Source organism: Azolla caroliniana, unplaced genomic scaffold (assembly GCF_043228905.1).
Source record: "Azolla caroliniana isolate FFs.n. ecotype wild unplaced genomic scaffold, voAzoCaro1.0.p SCAF_20, whole genome shotgun sequence".
NCBI lineage: Eukaryota > Viridiplantae > Streptophyta > Polypodiopsida > Salviniales > Salviniaceae > Azolla > Azolla caroliniana.
The window spans coordinates 9,434,114-9,455,843 of record NW_028230455.1 but is presented as its reverse complement, the minus strand read 5'-3'; the positions used below and the strand labels follow the sequence as shown (position 1 = coordinate 9,455,843).

General features: G+C 39.5%; 2 protein-coding genes and 1 long non-coding RNA gene across 3 annotated transcripts; 1 reads left to right on the top strand and 2 right to left on the bottom strand.

Moving 5' to 3' along the window:
• The first annotated feature begins 519 nt into the window (after positions 1-519).
• Positions 520-1,385, top strand: LOC147850931 (uncharacterized). Its single transcript, XR_015531621.1, has 3 exons — positions 520-664; positions 740-1,006; positions 1,110-1,385. It is a non-coding gene; the product is annotated as an uncharacterized LOC147850931 (long non-coding RNA).
• Positions 1,386-2,278: 893 nt separating this feature from the next.
• On the bottom strand, positions 2,279-6,674 carry LOC147850930 (uncharacterized). The gene is made up of 3 exons (XM_087335609.1): positions 5,925-6,674; positions 3,945-4,336; positions 2,279-2,984 (listed from the first exon to the last, which is right to left on the bottom strand). Exons 1-3 carry the CDS (start codon positions 6,087-6,089, stop codon positions 2,513-2,515), a joined length of 1,029 nt encoding a protein of 342 aa, XP_087191735.1. The 5' UTR covers positions 6,090-6,674; the 3' UTR covers positions 2,279-2,512.
• Positions 6,675-10,861: 4,187 nt separating this feature from the next.
• On the bottom strand, positions 10,862-14,141 carry EMB3113 (Ribosomal protein S5 family protein). Its single transcript, XM_087335845.1, has 2 exons — positions 13,476-14,141; positions 10,862-11,529 (listed from the first exon to the last, which is right to left on the bottom strand). The coding sequence occupies exons 1-2, from the start codon at positions 14,093-14,095 to the stop codon at positions 11,280-11,282; spliced, it is 870 nt and encodes a 289-aa protein (XP_087191971.1). The 5' UTR covers positions 14,096-14,141; the 3' UTR covers positions 10,862-11,279.
• Positions 14,142-21,730: the final 7,589 nt, after the last annotated feature.

The window sequence follows — 21,730 nt, the reverse complement described above, 5'->3', positions numbered from 1 at the left end:
GCTAAGCTATTACTTAGTCATTTGGACAAGACATTTTACAATCATCACATATGTTAAGATGCATGGTGCATAGATATCAGTTTGGTGTAAAGTCTACATTAGAAGTTATTACTCCTTCTACTATGAACTTAAGGAAGACATTACATTCTATACGCACAACTAAAGTGAGTAGAGCTATATTTAAAAAATATTCAAAAACCATGCATGAGAATGGGGAGCAAGAACTACCATGTCTAGATTGCATTACTAGATGGAATTCAACTCTAATAATTTATCAACAATCCCCAAAGTTAAGAGATGTCTTGATTTGTATCACAAGTGACAAGGGCATTGCTTATGAGTTTGTTGACTATACACTCTCCAAAGAAGAGTGGAGTCATATACAAAGTATGGAACAATGGTTGCATGTGCCCGCTAAAATTTGTAATTATGTGAGTGGGTCAAAGTACCCTACCCTCTCAATAGTAGTGCTTGCATTCAACAACTTATTATAATCTATCACATTGTAATAAATATATTTCTATGGATATGACCTCGGTTGATTCACCCTTCGAGAACTTCAAGTGCAACAGGAGGCTAGCATCAAATGCTTACAATATCTAATCAAGTACAAAGAATCCCTGAAATCTATTCCATCTCAAATCACAATGCTTGTTGACCCTTGGTAATGTTTTTTAATTGAAAATTTCCCATTTTTACTCTTTCTTTCTTACTAATAGTGTCTTCTGTTAGGATGTAGAGTTCCAAAACCAGCCAATCCAATTGAGTGAGAGCTAGATATAGAATTGGTGTAAAGTGTATTAACAACCCAATATTATGATCCTAATGTCAAAGATTCTCTATCCGAAGGTGCATGTGAAGGATCTCAGTTTGAATATTTAGAATTTTGGGGTATCAACAATGAGAAATCTCATGAATCATCAGCCCAATCAGAAATTGATGATTTCTTGAAGCTTCCTAGAGTGAAGACTACCGTAGACCCTCTACATTGATGGTTTACCAACAAGTTTCAAGCTATATTGCATCATGTTGTATTAAACAAATTTGTCGTTATTGTTGGTAATTAATAAACACATTTTGATATTATCTTTTTTGATGATCTAAAGCAGATCCACTTTTCCAATGATGTACAAAATGGCATGCGATTATTTGCCAATTCCAGCTTCATCGGTGCCTTTAGGGGAAGCCAACTCCGAAGCTCGTGATAACTTTGAAGATAGGCAACAGTTGTATTCATGCACTTTCAAGGCAGAGATGTGCATGCGATCTTGGTTAGATCTACTTGATAGTGTAAATATTCTGGTTCCTGAAGATATTAATGATGCATATATTTGTTTAGAAATCAATTTAGAAGAGATGATGGTAGACTATGATGTTATTGAATATTTGTACTTTGGACAAGTGACTTTTTTTGGAATACAAACCGACTTGAACAATTGATGACTTGTATTTTTGGAATAGTTGACATTGATATATTTCTCCTTTTTCATAAACTAAGAGACATATGTCTTGTTTTTCTCTTTTTATGTTTTCTCATTGTTTTTCTCTAAGTTGGCATTATATTTGCCACCATTGTCATAGCCTGGCTCTTATGTATCAATATAGCATTGGTGTATACAACATATTTAGATGGAATCCAGGTGTTTACAAAGTCTTGTGACCATCCTACATTTATAATTTTCTGAAGATGTGGACTGATGGACTGATTTTCAATTAAATATATGAATGAAATGAAATATGTCGAGATTTTATTGGTATCTCTGCTTAGATTTTGTTTGGTTTTGGATGTTACAGGTGCAGAGGCAATGATAGGTAGAGAAACAGGAACTTTGGAGCACACTTTTTTGAAACAAAAATCTCTGAGGCAGAGGCTAAAATTGGAATAGTAATTAGATTTTCTTCTACAGCACAAAAGAAGTTCAAGGTAATTATGAAGCTTTATATTAGTTGTAATTTGACCTAGTGCAGTTTAGTCCCAAACCGGTTTGGAACCAGTTTAGCCTAAACTGGTTTAGGGATCAGTTTGATTCAGGTTTAAAACCCCAAACCAGTTAGGCTAAACCGAACCGTTACCAATTCCTAAAGGCAATCCAATAGTTAATACTAGATTCTGCCAAGTTATACATTGTCATAAGAATATGGCGAGTAAGCTATGCGTTCTAGCCTCTAGTAGAGTAAGTCTCTTTCTGGAGGATAATGGGTTGCTTCAATTTGTAACAGTGACCAATACACTTTTCTCTATGTTCTAGCCCATGCACCATGTCTCAGATGATCAATGTCTTTTGGAGTCATTAGTGTCACATTTCATTCATTTCATATCTCAAAGAACATGTACATTATACAAACATTATGGTAAAGATGGCCCAGTCTGTATTTTTTATGGCCCCAAGTGCTTCAACTCATGCACCAAAACCACATACACATACCCAGCGCACATTACCACTAATCAGCATGCCCAACCATCATTCTTTCTGATAAGGCATTACTATTAAGATTCTTACATGGTGAAACTTTATTCATCAGCATTATTATTAGTAGTAAGATTGCCATTCAAGATTTTCTTGATGCTAGAACGTTGTTCCACAGATAGCCGAGAAGGAAATTTGACGTCAAATTTGATCCTAAGCTTCCCTTTCTTCCCATGCTCTTTTGCAATCGGCATTCCTTCTTTTGAGATGACCTTCTCAAATCCCGGATAGATGATTTCGGTTACCAATGGAACACTAAGTGTTCTTCCATCGAGCAAAGGGACAGATAATGTGAGACCACCCAAAGCATCGGCAAGAGATATCTTTTTATGCATCACAAGGTCATTTCCATCTCTTTTAAAAACCTCATGTGGTTTTTCATCAATCACAAAGATCAAATCGGCAGGGATGAGACCTGGCTGTTCATTTCCTTTCTCAGGAAATGTCACTTTTGTACCCTTCTTCCAGCCTGGCTTCACATTTATGCTAAGTAGTTCTTCGATCATGTTTGTCTTCCTGTGAACAAAGGCATCATAACGTAAATTACATAGAATCTAATCACTTGTGCATAAAACATATGTTACTTAAGCAACCAGTAAGTGCGAATATGACCACTTCATAAGCCCGCATCTGTATGAATAGAACTCACTACCTTCATTTTGTACTTCAACTGTACAAGATATATATAGAACAAAATTGGAGGTGATATGAAGTAATACATGCAAATTTAGGTGATAAAGTGGTCATCTAAGCAAAATAACATAGTAAGGATCCATAAATAAGCTCACTACCTCATATTGTATGTATATAGTACAAGATATCTGTAAAATGAGCTGGTGAAATGTATAGTACAAGATAACTACTGTCAAATCATAAATTATGTCCACAGACACCAGTAGTAAACACTGGTACTTGGCTTGTAAGTGAATATATAAATAGGGTACACTACTTCATTTTATTAATATCGTATATGATCCCCTCATTTTGCATGCAGCTTGTGTGACCACACATTACATAATCTTGTTTGAAAGTGAACGTCTATAGGGCTCACTACATCATTTCATACAAATGTTGTGTGATCTCCTCATTTTGCATATACACCTGTGGTCACACAGGATATATATGCAAAATGAGGGCATCACACAAGATGAGGTGTGGAGAACAAACTAGTAAATGAATGATCAGCCAGTGTGAACACCATTTCATAAGTGCATCTTTAGGTTACATTTTGTGTATATCTTGTGCCATCAATTCGATTTTCATATATCTTTTGTGTTTTCCACAACTTACAAGATATATGCAAAAAACGAATCAATGAGACAGCACAAATTATCAATGCTTAAATATCAATTTTCTATGTTCACACTGACGGGTCACCCATTTACTGCAAGCTCCTATCAGAATGTCAACAAGATAATTATCACAAAACCATTATCATTCTCCAATTAAATGAGTTATGAGTGACCATGTACTAACCCTTCGGCATTCAATACATTCCGTGATATTTTCATTTTCCGTACAGCTCCATTATAAAGCTCCTCTAGGGTGCAAGGAAGCTTCATCTCATGAGGTGGTGCTTTTCTGAGGCCACTGGTGCTTCCTTCAGCAAAGTTGTTGTGAAATTCTTCACTCAAAGGAGCTCGTGCACTCTTAGATCGGCTAAAAGAAGTACTATTCATGTTAGTAAATGGACTGGAACCAAACATTTCTGAGAAAAGATCCTCTGCTTTTCTTGGATTGAACTTGTGTGAAGATTTAGAGGCATTCCCATTTGAATTCCCTCCACCATTGCCACCTATTGCCATATCTTTTAAGCCTTCTTCACCAAACCTATCATACACTGAGCGTTTCTCTGGATCGCTCAAAACCTGAAAAATAGAAAGGCATATGCTTAGTTTAGGAATGAGAATTGAGAGCTTCTTACACAATCAAATATAGGAATTGAAACACCCAATGTCTCATTTTTTGTTCTAGTATGTTCGTATGCCCAATGCATCATAGTTATGTTCTAGTATGCTCAATGCATCATTGTTATCCTCTAGTATGCCCAACGCATCATTGGTATGCTCTGTCACAATGGATGATATGAATAAAGATAGCCAACATATTATTATTAAGTTCTGGCATAATCAATGAGATGTGAATCAAGCTATGCAAAATGCACTCTTGTAATGCTCTGATATGCACAATGAGTCTTGAAACATTTGTATGATATAATGCTAATGACATGTAAAATTCATATTTCTAACAATCAACGAGTTATGATTGAAGATGTTTACAATTCATCACACATCAAATGCATGATATAGTATGAGATGCTTGTAGAAATCATAGAGCTGTATACAATGATTTTCTAATATGCCGAAAATATCATTGCTAGGTTTGATCACAATCGACAATATTGATTGAAATACCAGTGCATCATTATTGACACCATGAATCATTTGTACAATGTGATCCTAATAGCATGTAGATAGCATGACCCATATCACTATGAAATGTAGCATGTTATGAAAGATGAAAAAAAGCTTAACCAAAAGAAATCTGTTAGATCTCTGTCTTGCGAAAGCAGCAATGGTACTCATGAAGAAGTTGTATCATATAGTTCCAACAGCTGATACATATCATACAGTCACATGACCCATATCTTCATGTAATGTAGCATGCTATCAAGGTGGGGAAAGTCCTGCCTAAATCTCTTTATTATAATGGCATTCATGAATCATTTGTATGATATGAACCATATCACCATGCAATGTGGTATGGTCTCAAGATGGGGCAACTTTAGTTTAATGAAATCTGTTAGATCTCTTTCTTATGAAAAGAAACAATGGCCATCCATGGACTAAAGGTATGATATGATTTTAATCCATATAGAGTAACATGTTATCAATATGGCCAGCTTAATCTTATGAAGTCTGTTAGATCTAATTCCTATGAAAATCACTAATGAAACTCATGAATCATTTGTTTTATTGATACATGAATTAGATCTAACAGACTTATTAAGATTAAACAGGCCTTATTGATAACATGTTATATACATGTATATATAAACATTAACCAGACATACGACCTGCACAATGATGTAATGTGACATGTTTGATTAAGGTGGATAAATTTAATCCCATGAAATCTTAGATCTTTCTTAAGAAAATGAAATTTAAAGTGAGACTTCTGCAGATCTCCCCCCTAACCAGGGATAAATTTAACATTTTTGCAACAAGTGTTGGAGGTACAAAAACAGAAGGAAAACGTATGATGATAGTGGAGAATATAAGATAACGATATATCGATACAATAGAGAGAAAGAGAATAGAGAAAATACCCCTTAAGCCTCATAATTCTTCGTAAATTTTATTAAAAAAAGATAGGCAGAGAGAGTACATATAGAGGGAAATATCTCATAAGATTCAGAAATATTCTACAGTGCTATATGACGACAGAGAAAAATACCTCATAAGCTTCAGAGATCTTCTTAAATTTAGCTTCGGCTTCTTTCTTGTTATCTGGGTTCTTGTCAGGATGCCATTTCATAGCTAACCGTCGGTAAGCTTTCCGTAGGTCTTCTTCAGAAACGCTCCGACTCACTTTGAGAACATTGTAGTAATCAGTCCCCATCTGAATTCTTTGGAGAGTCTTATTACTATCTCATGTTTGTTAGAAACCCCTAATTCCCAGTTAGATTCATTAGAAACCCCAATCTTGTCTCAAATTCATAAGAAACCCTAATCCAGTCTCTAATTCAATACAATGGCTAAAATTTGTCTCAAATTCATAAAACTCTGATTTTGTCTCCCACCTGAAACGCCTAATTCTCTGTGAAATCCACAGGAAAACCTAATCCTCTGTCAAATATGCAGGAAATCTAATTCTCAGGAAAGCATTACTCAATCCAACACGTAAGACCCTAATTCTCTCTCAAACACAGAAAACCTTAGCCCTCTCTCTATCTCTAGCACAGGAGTCCCTAGTTTCTTTGTGCTGCACAGGAAACCCCTGAATCTCTCCAACGAAGAGGACCCAACCCTAAATCTATATCAGACAATGGGAACTCCTAATTCTGTCCAACATAGGGAACCCTGATCATCCATAGCTTCTTTCTGGGGAGGACGGACTGGGCAGGAGATTGAGGTAGTGTGAGAAAGAGCAAAGGAGAAGGAGAAGACTTGTTTTGATGGGGTTCATTTCATACAAGCCAAGAGCCCTTAAAGCTTACTTTAGATCTAGGCAGGCCACCATGTATGTAATGTATGTAGTTATGTATGTATGTATGTATGTGTTTATGTATGTGTGTGTGTGTATGTATGTATGTATAATGTATCATGTATGTATGGATCAATGGATGTATGGATGGATGTATCTATGTATCTATGTATCTATGTATGTAAGGTATGCATGTATGTATGTGGTCGGCCACCCAACACGGGCCATTCTCGCCATCTTGCATCCACAACGTCAGCCCACATGTGTTTGTAACCAATGTACACGTTTCAAACCCCGCTTTATTCCCTCACCTTGCTAGTTCAGATGACTCATATAGGTTCATCGGCTCATGAGATACCACTTACAAACCTTGTCTACTAGAGTATGGATGATTGGACAAAGACCAAGGCTTAATTAAGTACATTCAGAATCCCTCATATAGAGCTTTCTTGCTTAGCACTCACTGCAATGCTACAAGCATACTTGCTAATTATATAATTGAGTTGATTATATCATAAATAGGTCTATTTGCTTGTTTGGATGGTCACCTAGTCAAACCCCACAATTTGGATATAAACCTAATATTAACGAGTATGCATGCACAAAATCGCATTTTGTTCATGACACAACTCTAATATTATAATCCTATGCATGTCCATAGTTTAATAGGACCAAATAGACCAGAGATAGGTTCAATGTCTTGTTGAGGCCTAATTGGTCAACTAGAGTTTGGCAAGCTATGTCGTACGGAAGTTTTTGAGCTTTCAAGCTATTTTGGTTTATATGGGTGTTACAAGAGCTAGATGAACTAACAATAAGCAAGCAAGAAGAAGAATATATGTGATTGGTGAGTTCATAGGAGAAAGTGTATAAAAGAGGACATTGTCATTTGTGAAATAAGCCTCAAAGTTCCACGATTGGAGGAGACAAGTCCTAGGTGAGGCTAATGATCTACAACTAAGATGCATCTTAGTGTCTTTGAATGTTGTGTGTTTGCATTAACCAACGAAGGGCATCTTTTTCTAGGAAACCTTTTGTGTAGTCTCTCTTTGTGACGCGAAACTAAGGCATTGATCAAATCATGTTATTGTCCTCGTTTGGCTCCACAAATAACAACAAATCAAGTCTAATTTACCAACGTATTAGATGCCACTAGATTCATAAAGACTCACAAAGCCTCACAATCAAACCATGCCATATGTACTTTAATATTGACAGCACATGCAATCATAGATTAGTGCACTTGGGTAAGTGAACCATTATAAGTTTGTCGGTCACCGTCACACTATTGTATTATGTCTAGATATGGACCTAGGAATACATACAAGGTCTACTTGATTTTACTCCACATTATTCTCTTGCTCTTTTAACACACACCAAATCTTATGTAATGTTTAGATACTTGTGGCATGCAATATTGTGGAATGCATAAAGACGTACACTCATGCACTTCAAGTTTTTTAAGAGGAAAATGTCTCACCAAATATGTGATATTACTAACACCATTCTTTCCAATAACATTTTTGAAATTACTCCATTCTTGTCATTAGAATACATGTTGTGGGTGGGTGGGACGGACTAGATTTGAACCATCCAATCAAGTAGCTTTCAACACACTAGGATATCATTTTTTTTCACCGTCAAATACTAACTTCATCGTGTCTTCTCTACTTTTTGACTAAATCTGCAACCTAGTATGGGTCAACATCACTCAATTATCCACTTATCGTAGGTCTTGTCACATGGCAATGGATAATATGATGAAATTTAAACAAAGATTTGTATGAATGCCTTGTGGCAAATTGTCAACGAAAGCTATTGTTGGCTTACATTTCCCAAATCAAATCAAATACTTAGGAGATAGGATTTATGATGTGTGAAAGCTACATGTGAGGTGGTGCAACCCTTGACCTCTATGTCCATATAATAGAACCCTCTTAGGCTTCTTATTGTCCAAATGAGGCCATGACCTTGTCTTTTCAACAGTCAATCCATTGACATTGGAAGTATCATAGCCTAATTAGGACCTTGAAGTTACATCCACATAGTTAATTGTAAATTGCGCCAATGCACACTCATATACACAGAGAACACGCTCATGTTGGCTCGAAATATCCTATTCCATGGATACAATAAGGATTGCAATCCTAACCATGTAAAATATTAAACTTCAAAATCTACAAATATATGTGAGAGAAATTGAGTAATAGGTTCTGAGCTACGAGATATGCAAGTGCATGGACCAAAGCTTAAAAAGCAATGCATAAAGTGTAATTGCCATCGTGCTATATTTATTCAATATTGTCGAAGTGGAAGTTGGCACCATGATCTATCCATTAACTATTGATAATGTATATAAAATGGTTGTATTGGGAGAGTTATGCCTAGAATCATTGAATGTATATGAGTTTCTTTTAGAAATGAGCAACCATTTCCCATAAAAATTTATCAAAAGAAATTCCTCGAATAACTTAACACGTATGTGCCGTTTCATTGTTTCGGAAAATAATAATGCTTGCTAAAATTATAGAGTATTGTGTTTTGTGCGACAATTAACGCACTTCATGTGCAATAACTCCTTTTTTTTTTATGAATGTCGCAAATTGTCCGAGCACTTATTTGTTAATGTCTTGGCTTGTGCCTTGGCTTGTTGATGTCGCAGGTTGTGCTAATGCTTGTTTATTGATGTCTTAAGCCGCAACCCTACTTGAAGAAGATGCCAATTGTTGGATTTTTTTTTTGGCACCAATTGTTGGAATTGGGTCACCAATGGCTCTCCACTCCGATGTTGTCGGAGTAGTAAATGTAAGTATTTACATTATCTCGCTATCATTTTATTGCTTGAAGGGTATTATATCCATTTATTCTTAAAGGTTTGGAAGGCACAATGCATTACAACTTATATATGAGGAAGAGTGTTTAGAAAGCGATCAAATCAACGGAACAAATAAATGATGAGGCTAAAACCTAGAGGGCACACAACCTATTGGAAAGTCAACACCTATTTATTTGTTTCATATCATCACGTTCATGTGTTTACCATGGCAACACCAATCCCTCATCTTAGCATTTCAATGATTGGGTAGACACCCTATTTTATTGTACACCAATTGTCTCATGGGCCAAATTTTGGCCTTAGAAGACATTAATATATCTTTCTTTCTTTCTCTCTATGAAAGCAATGTGGCACCCTCACCACCATGTCGCTCCGAGGACATAAAAATATCATCATCACCATCACTTTTCTCTTTCCCTTGGCCTTTGATTTTGTTCCCTGATGTATATGAGGAACTTCTCCTTCAACAAAATAGTACAAGTGAAATGAACAATCAGATGACTCAATTACCAATCATAGGATTTTCTCCCTTCGTTAGCATTCCATTGGTGAAAATGCATCAATGCCAAATTCGTTCCTCTTTAAGAATAATCCATCCTTGATATTTTCTCGATTGTTAGGTTGTAAGCTCTCCCCTTTGTTTCTATTTCAATAGTCAATCTCAACGTTGCAATGCCATTTGTTTGCCACCAATCTATAAGCATGCATGGTTAGAAACTAAATCGATATGAAAGGGTGAACTTAACACAATACTCATTATCGAGCCATGGACCAACACCCTTATGCTAAATACTTAGAAAAAACCTTATGTCTACTCTTTCATAGTTGTATGTTTTATCTTGACAATTGCAACCAAACATACTATCGTCTTATTTAAAAGTTGGTCCTCAACAAGCTTTGGTTGCTAAAAACATACTATTGTCTTATTTAATAGTTGGTTCTCAACAAGCTTTGGTTGCTAAAATGCCAAACATTAAAATGCAACTCAACGATCAATGTGATGATAAAATGTTTTAAAGGTTTTGCTCATAGGAAATCTGAACCAAACACAAACAAATATTGACAGAGCATCTCAACATTAAACACTTGACAAAAATTGACCAAGTTCCTAATAACCACACTATTCAAAGTTAATTTCAAATATTAGTCTTGCATATATTCTTCATAATGGTGCATGTATCTTTGCAAGGAAGATGTCATCAATGATGTGCAACAAGACAATCAATCAAGTAATATCCACATGAAGCTATGTAAACTAAAAGAAAACAAGACACTAATGTGCAAAGGACGATACCATGCAAATTGACACTACTGTTATAGCATTCAAAATACAAAAATAAAAGACCATAACAATAAATGTATGCATGTGCCTTCTTAAATGATTTTTAATGTTACAATAGGGTGAACATATTCAGCACAACAAATAGATATTGATTCGGTTTTCTCGTTTCGCCTTCCATTAAGACTTCAAAAACAATAGATTGCCCTCTTATGCTAAAACACTTGGTGACAGGTAGAGATAGAGATAGAGATAGAGAGAGAGAGAGAGAGAGAGTACATTTTTAGGTATTCCGCTTTCCACGGTCCTGCTTGTTTGGGTCTCACTTTTCATAAAACTGGCAAAAAGAAAGGAACATACAACGATAAGGTCAATACAAATGGAACCAACTTCCCACACCCTATCATGTCAAAGAAGAAGACATGATTTTTTTTGGTAGAAACTCGAGATCAATTTGAACTACACTAGTGTCCTTGAAGAATTTGGAAGTTCATTGCCAAAGCACTTCCATGGGGATGCCTCTCTTCTCGGCAACATCGCGGAATTGTTTCATTCCCGAAATCGCCTCAATGACAGCTCGAGCATTATTTAACGGGTTTTTGCTTCCCAACTCTTTTCCCATTCCATTCACAACCCCTGCCATTTCCAACACTATCCTTACAGAGCCACCGGCAATCACGCCAGTACCTATAGCTGCAGGACGTAGCATCACTTTCGCTGCTCCAAACTTGCCTTCAGCTCTGTATAAGACATCATTCCGTTATAAGTTGTTAAAATACTGTATCTTCATTAACCTTGATTGACATTAATATTTTGAAATATTCATAGATATTATAAATCACGTTTGAAAGGAGCATCCATGTCCCCCCCCAAAAAAAACATCTTCAGACACCTATGTGCCTCTGTTTTAGGTCAATGAACTAAACCAACCACATGTGAGTATGAACTCTATCGTTCATTTCGCACGTTTTACTGCTTCACATGTAAAATAGCCATTGAAAGGAGAAAATAAAGCAACACTGATCCCGAAAACATTTGGTTTGGAAGCCCAAATGGGCTCTTCAAACTTTTTACATCATCTTTAGGATCATGGCATTTTCGATTTCCTTCTCTAGTCATCAACATATAAAGATTTCACATTTCTCCTCTTTTTTACTCGTTTTCACAACCATGACAGGATATAAACATGGTTTGAAAGGAGATATATTCCATAAATGCTTGCGCATTTATCACTTTTTGAAAGCTGATAGGGGATCTTTAGAACTTTTAGCTCATCCATGGTGTTGTAGCATTTCCAGATGTCTGATCCCATTTAAATAGTTCGTTCAACTTCTACTACTTTTCACTTGCCATTTTACACATTTTCTGATGCCTTTCAGGGTTCTTTTCTGCTGTGAAAACTGCCCTGTAAGTGTGCCTTATGTTTTACCTAAGGATGTAAATCTTGAAAAATGATCTTGTGTCCTCGAGAATCTTAGACCATTAATAGTCTAATGATGTTATTGACAAGCACAATAACACTAGCTTCATATCCCATATCTAGCTTTCATGGGAACTGGTTGCAAAAATCAGACCTGAGCTATATAGCACAGTTCATCATTCTAGGATACAATTCGATTATATTTCATGCCCTGGACTTAATTTTGAAAACCCTAATATGGAACAGCATTACTATTATGGAGCAGACATAACGTTGATGGCAATAGGCATTATGAAATGGAATTATTATTATGGGGAGGGAAACTGGTACATCTCACCATGCACACAAGATATCATACAAAAGCAAACCCATGTCCATGCAACATGATGAGGATAGAGTCACATACATCAGTCTAACCTCCCAGCCACAGAGTTAATAAATAAGAGCCAGGAATGTGAATTTTCTCACATCAATGCAATAAACAAGGATGATAAACAAACACCATGAATGGGAAAGAAAGAAACACACAGGGTGATCCTATAGGTGAATGTCTTCTGAGGGTGATGACCTAGTGCTATTCCAGCCCCATGGGGTTGCACCTAGCTCTTTTTTGAGTGGCAATCATTATACCACAAATGAGATTTGTGCCCCCATTTATATTTGAAATGGCCACATAGGTCCTCACGAGCTCTCTCGATGATCATTGACAAATGTAATTGAACATTGGTGCTATCGACATCTGTCCACCCAAATAAACAATTGCCAGCCCAACAGGCATGACACTAAGCTACACCAAATCAGTATTATTTCATAATTATGCTTCCCAAAAGCTCTTACAAATTATCCTGTGCTCTTCTTGCCTCACCAAATCTCCCAGCTCTTTTTTATCACTTAATACCAGATCACAAATGCATCTCATATAATTAACCAGCCACATTGTCCATGATCACCGAGGCTCTGAACACCCATCCCAACCATGTTCCTAACCTACATGTCCCCTCTTCCATAACTGGATTTAACACAATTCCATCTTATTGGTTCCCTCAAAAGCTTGTACAAAATATATATTTTAGATATCCTAAATCTATTCCACTTTGTGCAACATCGATTAATTCAATACACAACACAAGGAGCAGAATAATAATAGTAACAATAAATTAATAACAACAACAATGGAAACAATGACATTGATAGTAATGAAAACCACGAATAAAACAAGAGATAACAAAGAAAAAAGATTTAAAGAAACAATGGAGAATTGGTCACCTATGTGGGAATGTCTTTTGCTTAGTCATCGGCACAGTAATGAGGTGTCGGCGTGCATCCGTTGATGCCTTCTGGACAGCGATAATGACCTCTTTAGCTTTCCCAACTCCGACTCCGACTCTACCTTGTTTATCGCCCACAACAACAATAGCCCTAAAAGAGAGTTGTTTTCCTCCTTTCACAACCTTGGTAACTCGTCTCACCTGAACTACTTTCTCTTCCATGTTATCTTTCTGGTTCCGATCGCGTGCACCTCTCTTTGCGGCACCAAAACCATCCTCATCTGAGTTCGTCTTCTTTGTCGAGAGGCGAGAGAATGCAGGACCATATAGGTCTTCAAAAGCTCGACGGATCTCTTCCGGGCTCTCTTCTTCCTCCTCCTCCTCTTCCATCACTACTCCTCCTCCTTTCTCTTCAGATGGGAAAGAGGGGCTGGAAGAAGCTTTGACATGGAAGTTGAAGTTGCTGCAGCTGTGTTTACTGAAGAGGGGGGTTGGGAGAGTGGAGAAGAGAGAGGATTTAGGGAAGGAGAGGGATGAAGAAGTGGATAAGGAGATGGAGGGGGAAGAGGAAGAGACAGAGAGAGAGAGGGAAGAGAGAGACAGAGCTGAGGCCGCCATAGCTCCTCTGTGTGGATAGGGTAGAATAGAGGCTTAATCAGTGTCTTCATGTGTCTGTGGCGCGAGCAATTCATCCATTGGCTCAGGCAGGGTTTTGCATAATTCGCACCATGCCCCCTGAGAGGTTGTGTGCCTAAGCTTTCTCCTCCTTTTCTCTGTACTTCCCAAAATTCCCCAAATATACTTTCTTCAAAACTCCCAAATATACCCCTGAGCTTGAAGCCATCACCACTGGCTTACTAGGAGTTGGGCAACGGCTCGGCTCAAGCCTGAACCGAGTTGTCAAACCGTTTTTAAACAGTTTGGCGGTTCAATTCGGTTCTTTTCATGTTTGTCCCACCACCTTAACAGGTTTAGGCTCGGTTTGGCAAGGCTCCAACCGAATTGAACCAAATGGTTTAGGACCAAACTAGTTTAGGAATCAATTCAATTCAAGCTTGAAAACTCTCAAACTAGTTAAGGCTTAACTGGTTTAGTTTGGACAAGGCCAAACCAGTTAAGCCAATTGTCGATCCCTACGCCTTACCATCATCAATGTTAAGGCACATGCTATAGGAGATTCATAGATAACCCACGTGGGTTTAAAAGAAGCCCTTGTGTGCTTTTCTTGGCCTTTTTCTATATTTACTAGAATACCCCTACACTTTCTACAAAATTCTCTAAATACCCCTAAGCTTGAGGTCATTGGCATGCACCTTACCATCATCGATGTTAAGCACATATTGTAAAAGATTCATGAATAACCTATGCGGGTTTAAAAGAAGCCCGTGTTTGCCTTTCTTTATCATTTTTGTAGTCACTAGAATACTTGTAAACAATTGAATGTGTGATTGTGTGCAGCGGAAATGAATTAGGGTTATGTGTGTGTGTGTACCTCTCGGGAAAGAGGGGAAAACTTAACTACCTCATAAATATGTGTCGTAGGAGTTACATCTATGATACATTAGTTATTGTTACATAGTAGTGGGGTGTTCACACCTTTGGGGAAGTTGAGTTTGACTCTCAACATGTCCCTTCAAGCTCAACTTCTGGTGGCTAGATAGTCGGCTCAGGTGGTGTCCGAGTTTGACTTTGATGATGTCTGGCCGACTCACTCCATTTTCCGTATTCGTCCGGCTTCGGTGATGTCCGTGTTTGGCTCCGGCTCACTCCCCCTCAAGCTTGGCAAGTCAAAAGTTGAAAGACCAAGGTCCGATGTGAATTGCCGAAGCTTGTCAACCCCAAGTGCCTTCGTAAAGATGTCGGCTGTCTGATGGGTAGTATTGATGTGTTTGAGGTCGACATCCCCTGCCAAGACACGTTCTCGGATGAAGTGATAGTGCACCTCGATGTGCTTAGTCCGAGCATGGAAGACTGGGTTCCGAGTGAGATGTATGTTGTTGAGGTTGTCGCAGTAGAGCATGATTGTATCTTTGATGGAGACGTCTAGATCCTTTAGAATCCTTTTGAGCTATACTGCTTCACATGCAACAACGGTCACGCCCCTATATTCAGCCTCTATGCTCAATAGTGCGACTGTCAACGACTTCTTGCTTCTCCAAGATATGGCTCTGCTATCGAGGGAGAAGACGAATCTAGAGGTTGATCGCCTGTCAGCTTTGTAGCCGGCCTAGTCGAGATGTACGTACCTTTCGAGTCAAATTGGCATTGGCGACTTGTAGAGAATGTCATAATTTGTGGTACCACTTACGTATCGTAACACTTGTTTAGCACATTCTAGATGAATATCATGTGGTGTTAGCATGAATTGGCGAAGGAGGCCGACCGAATAGTTGAGGTCAGGTGAGGTGATGGTGAGATAGATGAGGCTTCCAACAAGTTGTCGATATCATGTTGGATCACAATTTGTGGTGCTAGAGTCGGTACCAAGCTTGAGGTTTTGATCGAGAGGGGTCACCACAGGTTTGCACTCTATCATTCCAAACTTGAACAATAAGTTTAGAATGTAGTGTTGTTGGGAGATCATAATGTCGTCCGGTTTATGAATTACTTTGATACCTAGGAAGTAATGGAACTCTTTCATATCCTTCATTTTGAATCCGCCGGAGAGGAGCATCTTGATATTATTGATGTTGGCTATGTGTTCTCCTCCAATCACCAAGTAATCAACATATATTATGATGAATATCTGTCCTTTGGAGTCACTCCGGATAAACTGGGAATTATCAGACTTGGACATTCTAAAGTTGACTTGATGAAGATATTGCATTATCTTCGAATGTCATGCTCTAGGTGCTTGCTTGAGGCCACGGAGAGGCTTATTAAGTCGGCATATCACAGTCAGATGCGAGCTCGGCTTGAAGCCGGGTGGTTGTACCATGTACACCTCTTCTAATTCGCCTTGAAGAAAGGCGTTCTTTACGTCCATTTGATAGAGCTGCCAAGGCTTATTAAGTCGACATATCGTAGTCGGATGCAAGCTTGACTTGAAGCTGGGTGGTTGTACCATGTACACCTCTTCTAATTCGCCTTGAAGAAAGGCGTTCTTTACGTCCATTTGATGAAGCTGCCATCCTTTTGCTGCTGCAAGCGCAATTACGGTCTGAATGGTCGTCATCTTTGCCACCGGGGCAAAGATATCTTCATAATCAACTCCGTGTGTTTGAGCGAAGCCTTTTGCTACAAGTCGTACTGATTGATTGTGCCGTTTGCATTATATTTCACCTTGTAAATCCATTGACAACCAATTGCTTTCCGGCGAGGTGAATGAGGAATAAGGTTCCATTGTTGGCGCATAAAAGGATGACTCCTTCCACTTTGCATCCATACAAGTGTGAACATGTCCAAATAGTTAGGGCTTGAGTATATGAACTCTAACCTAATGTTGTAACGATAATGATCTTTTTTTAGTCTTGTAGAGAGAGTTATAGAATAACAGAGAAACTCCATTGAAGCTCAAACTGTGTCTACCATCTTCTTCTTATTATTGCTACATATTTGTGTTGTTTGCTATGCATAGTTCAATAGTTCCTCACACACATACTTCCACGCATTCATTCGAACATCATTCATCAACTGGTATTAGAGCGACTTGTTGTTCAACGGTAACGAATAACACAAAAACCAAGAAGAGGAAACCCCATAGCTGAAAGAAAAGACTAGGTCAGTAAATCTCACTTCAAAAGAACATGAATTCAACATCTGGAACATGAGTTGTGTAAAGAATCAAGAGATGGATTCTGTGTAGCGGAATAGATATGAACTGTGTGTGTGTGAGAGAGAGAGAGAGAGAGAGTGAGAGAGAGTGAGAGAGAGTGAGAGAGAGTGAGAGAGAGACAAGGAGTAAGACACAGAGAATACACAAGGTAAGAGTATATTAACAAAGGAGAAAGACTCAACATTATACAAGGTGGGAGGAGGGTGCTTTATATAGTCACCCTCTCTCTTCATTAACTACAAGACTCATGGAGCATGGGGAATGTGAAAGCTCATAAGTTATGTGTCATAGAATATGATTCTATGACTCATACTAAATGCTAGAATACAAAGTGGTGACATAATGGTGACTCTTAACCGTTGGAGTGTCTATTCACTCTCAAGGTGATTTCACACACTAGACCAAGTTGAGCTTGATTCTCAACAAGTTGAAATCTGAAAGTTCGATGACAAAAACTTTGCCCTATGGAAGGAGATGATGGAAGACGTGCTGATCATTTGAAGATAGGTTGAGGCCATTCAACATAACGAAAAACCTGCCTCAATATCAACCGAAGAGTGGAGATTAATAGACGAAATTGCACGCTCCACCATTCGGATGCATCTGGCTGAAAACGTCTATTTCAGTATGGGAGAGGGCACGACAACATTCTCTTTGTGGGAGAACCTACAGGTTGTGTATGAAAAGAAGTCCTCATCTTCAAAACTGATACTGATCAGATAACTATTCAAGATGAAGATGAGAGAGACAGATCCAACAACCTCCCACATCAACACCTTCAACCGGGTGTTGTTTGAACTCTCCTCCCAAGGGATCAACTTCGACGAAGAAGTGAAAGCCCTTGCCCTCCTATCGAGCTTGCCGGCGAGTTGGGAGGTATTCTGCACGACTTTCGCCAATAGCAGCCCCAGGCTGAACCTAGACGACACTATCGGTCAAATCCTCACAGAGGACATTCAGTGAAAATCGATGGGACTCACCATTGACGAGTTGGTAGAAGCCCATCACTCGACTGGATCGATCGAGAGAACAAGCCGAACGATCCGGTTGAAACACCAGTCGATCGAGAAAGAGGGGAGACGGACAACGGTTGAAGTCTACAAATAGCCGACCAAGTGATTTCTGCACTCATTGTAGAAAAGCCGGTCACAACGTTTTCGACTGCTGGTCAATTAAGAGAAAAGAGAGCGATCGACGATCCAAGTGGAACCGAGGACGATCTGACTCAAACCGCTCTCCAATTGGCAACCAAATCAATGTTGCCGACTCCTCTCTCTAGGGGACTCGGTAATCGGAGAAGTCCTCTATAGTGCGCAAGATGCACACACGTGGTTACTAGACTTTGGTGCCACATTTCACGTAACCCCAAACATTGAATGGTTTTTGAACTATTCGGCTGATGCCAGTGACACTGTCCGACTTGACAATGGGCATGAGTGCATAATTGTAGGGATCGAAGAGGTCCCATTCGATTGCCGAATGACAACATGATTACCCTGCACCAAGTTTGGCATGTACCCGATCTAAAAAGGAGTCTGGTCTCCATCGGCATGTTAGCTGAAGACGGGTATCAGACGACTCTCAATGAGTCGACATGGATGATCAGCCGAGGTGTAAAAGAATATGTATGCGGAAGCGTATGTGTAAGACGTAGAGTACACAGTTTGGAAGTATGACAGTTCGATAAAACGCAGAAATCATAGAGAAGGAGAGGAAGAGATAGAGAGAGAGAGAGAGAGCAGAAAATGAAACTATATTCAAAAAAATAATTCTCTATACATACTTCGTGCTCAGTGAGCATCTTTTATACAAGCCCTGACTATTGGGCTGACACAAGTAGTGACAGTACTTGACTGCTCATAAATGAGCATCCTACACTTACTCCCAAAATTATTCCTTACGAGAAATAACGTTCTAATGGCCTCTCGGTTTACGCACCGTTGTCGCGGTATTCCACGAGTACGTGTAGGATCCGAGGCGGGACCACGGGGGTCTTGGACTAGGGAGTAGAGGAGAAGGAATAAGACCAAAAATGGAAGCTTAGCTCAAGAGGGGAAGAGAAAAATTAGGATATAAACATAGAATGGATGGAACAAGAAGTTAGATGGAGGAAGAAACACAACAAGTTATATTAAGACTCCGCGAACAATTACAACCTTGGCTGCATAGGCCACACCAAAATGACTACAAGAAACCCTAACCGGATAAGTAAACAAAGAAGCATAGAAACCCTACAAGAAAACCAAGAAGAAAACCCTAGAAGAAACTCTAAAACCCCAAAAAGAACCCTCGACCTAAGTGGTATACCTCTCTCACTCAAAATAGGCAACCCCTTCACAAGTGACCCCTCACTCCCTTTTATAGTAGTAAGGGGTGAGCATATTACAAGAGGGAGTCAAATCCCCTTTCCTTTAATGGGGAATATCTCCCTTGATCTTAAATCGGTGGGCCTTAACTCTCTCTCTCCTATCACATTCACTCTCAATGCCCACCACTCATTCTACTCTACAAAGTGCACATCACTTTTATGCCTCTACAAACTTCGTGGTGCACCTTTAGCACCTTAGATTATTACCCTTCCCCTTTACATTTTGTTATCTTATTCTCATCATACAAATTTATGAATGCATGTGCAATGTTGCACATCCCCATTTATTTGTCCCTCCTGGTTTTCTCATCGTAGCCGGAAATCTTCACGACACCGTTATGGTCATGTTGTGTGTATGGTTTTAAGCACCCAATGTTGAGCTTGTCTCTCAACACCCCCCCTCAAGCTCAACTTGAGGTTCCACATGGTCCTCCGGATCTTCGCTTCGGTTTCGCCTCGCTCGCGCTCCTCAACCCGTCCGATTCTGCGCGCCTTGACCCTTTCGGTCGGCTTGTCTGCTCATGTGGCCCTTCTTAGCTCCCTTGCTATCGCGGTGGTGGCGCCTCTTTCACTACCCTTTTCTCTGCTTGGTCCTCAGTCGATTTGTAATGTCCGAATCAAACATTTCGATTGAATCGGTCACTTCCAATCCAATTCTGCTTACATCCGAATTGGCTGTCTCCAATTCGTCTTCTATCTTTAGGCCCTTGACAACATCAGACCACGTGTTGGTCTTGGCCTTTACGCCCTTCTTGCCTGTATCTCCCCCTTATCTGGCTATCTTCGACTCTTTCTTGTGATTACGGCACTTGCTCACCTCTTCGGCTTCTTTAGCCAGCCCGAAATCGAATTCTTCATCTGTCTCGGCATCGCGGTCACTACCACTCCTTTCACGCTCCTGTTCCTGTCTCCCCCTCAAGTTCGGTGTGTCGAGGTGACACAATCCCAGCTCACTCGAGAAATGTTGTAACTTGTCGAGACCAAGGGGCTTGGTGAAGATGTCGGAAATTTGCCGATCTATCGAAACATACGCTAGTTCGATTTCATCGGAAAGCACACGCTCACGGAAAAAATGGTAGTGCACCTCAATGTGCTTGGTCCGAGCATGGAATACAAGATTTTTCGCAAGTTGGATGCTACTGAGGTTGTCGCAATAAATCTTCGTTGGAGGGGACACCTCCACATGCAGATCCCGTAATAGCCATTTTAGCCAAATGACTTCGCACGTAGCAATAGTCGCCCCCCGATATTCGGCCTTCGTGCTCGACAGTGCCACTGTCGGTTGCTTCTTACTACTCCACGCGATCGCCACACTTCCCATTGAGAATGCGTAGATCCAGATCTGGATCTATGATCATTGGCATTTTCGACCCAATCGGCATTCGTGTAGCCAACTAACTGTTCGGCTACGCCTGAGTGATACAACAATGCCATGTCCTTAGTGCCGTTGACATATCGCAATATCCTTTGCGCGCACTAAAAGTGTTCGGCCGTAGGCTACGACATAAATTGACTGATCAAGCTGACCAGATAGCTGAGGTCCGGTCGAGTGATGGTCAGGTAGATGAGGCTTCCGACAATCTATCGAAACTGTGTTAAGTCGCACGCCTTTCCCGAATCTCGGCGAAGCTTGACGTTTCTATCCAGAGGGGTCGAGATGGGCTTACAATCTGTCATCCTAAACTTGAAGAGCATATTCAACGCGTAATGATACTGGCTGATCAATATGCCTTCGGGGGAACAGATCACTTCGATCCCGAGGAAGTAATGAAGGTCTCCAAGATCCTTCATATTGAATGATGCCGCAACCTGCGACTTTACACGGCCGATTTCTTCCAGGTCGGCACTATCGATGACTAAATCATCAACATAAAGTAAAAGACAAACCGGTCCATGTCGACCTTGCTGAACGAACAATGAAGAGTCCGATTTGGACTTCGTAAACCCCATTCTATGCAAATGTTGCGTAATCTTCACGTTCCAAGCTCGCGGGGCTTGTTTAAGTCCGTATAATGCCTTCTTCAATCGGTAGACTGCCGAAGTGTTTTGTTCGGATAGAAATCCGGGGGGTTGTACCATGTACACATGTTCCTCAAGATCGCCTTGCAGG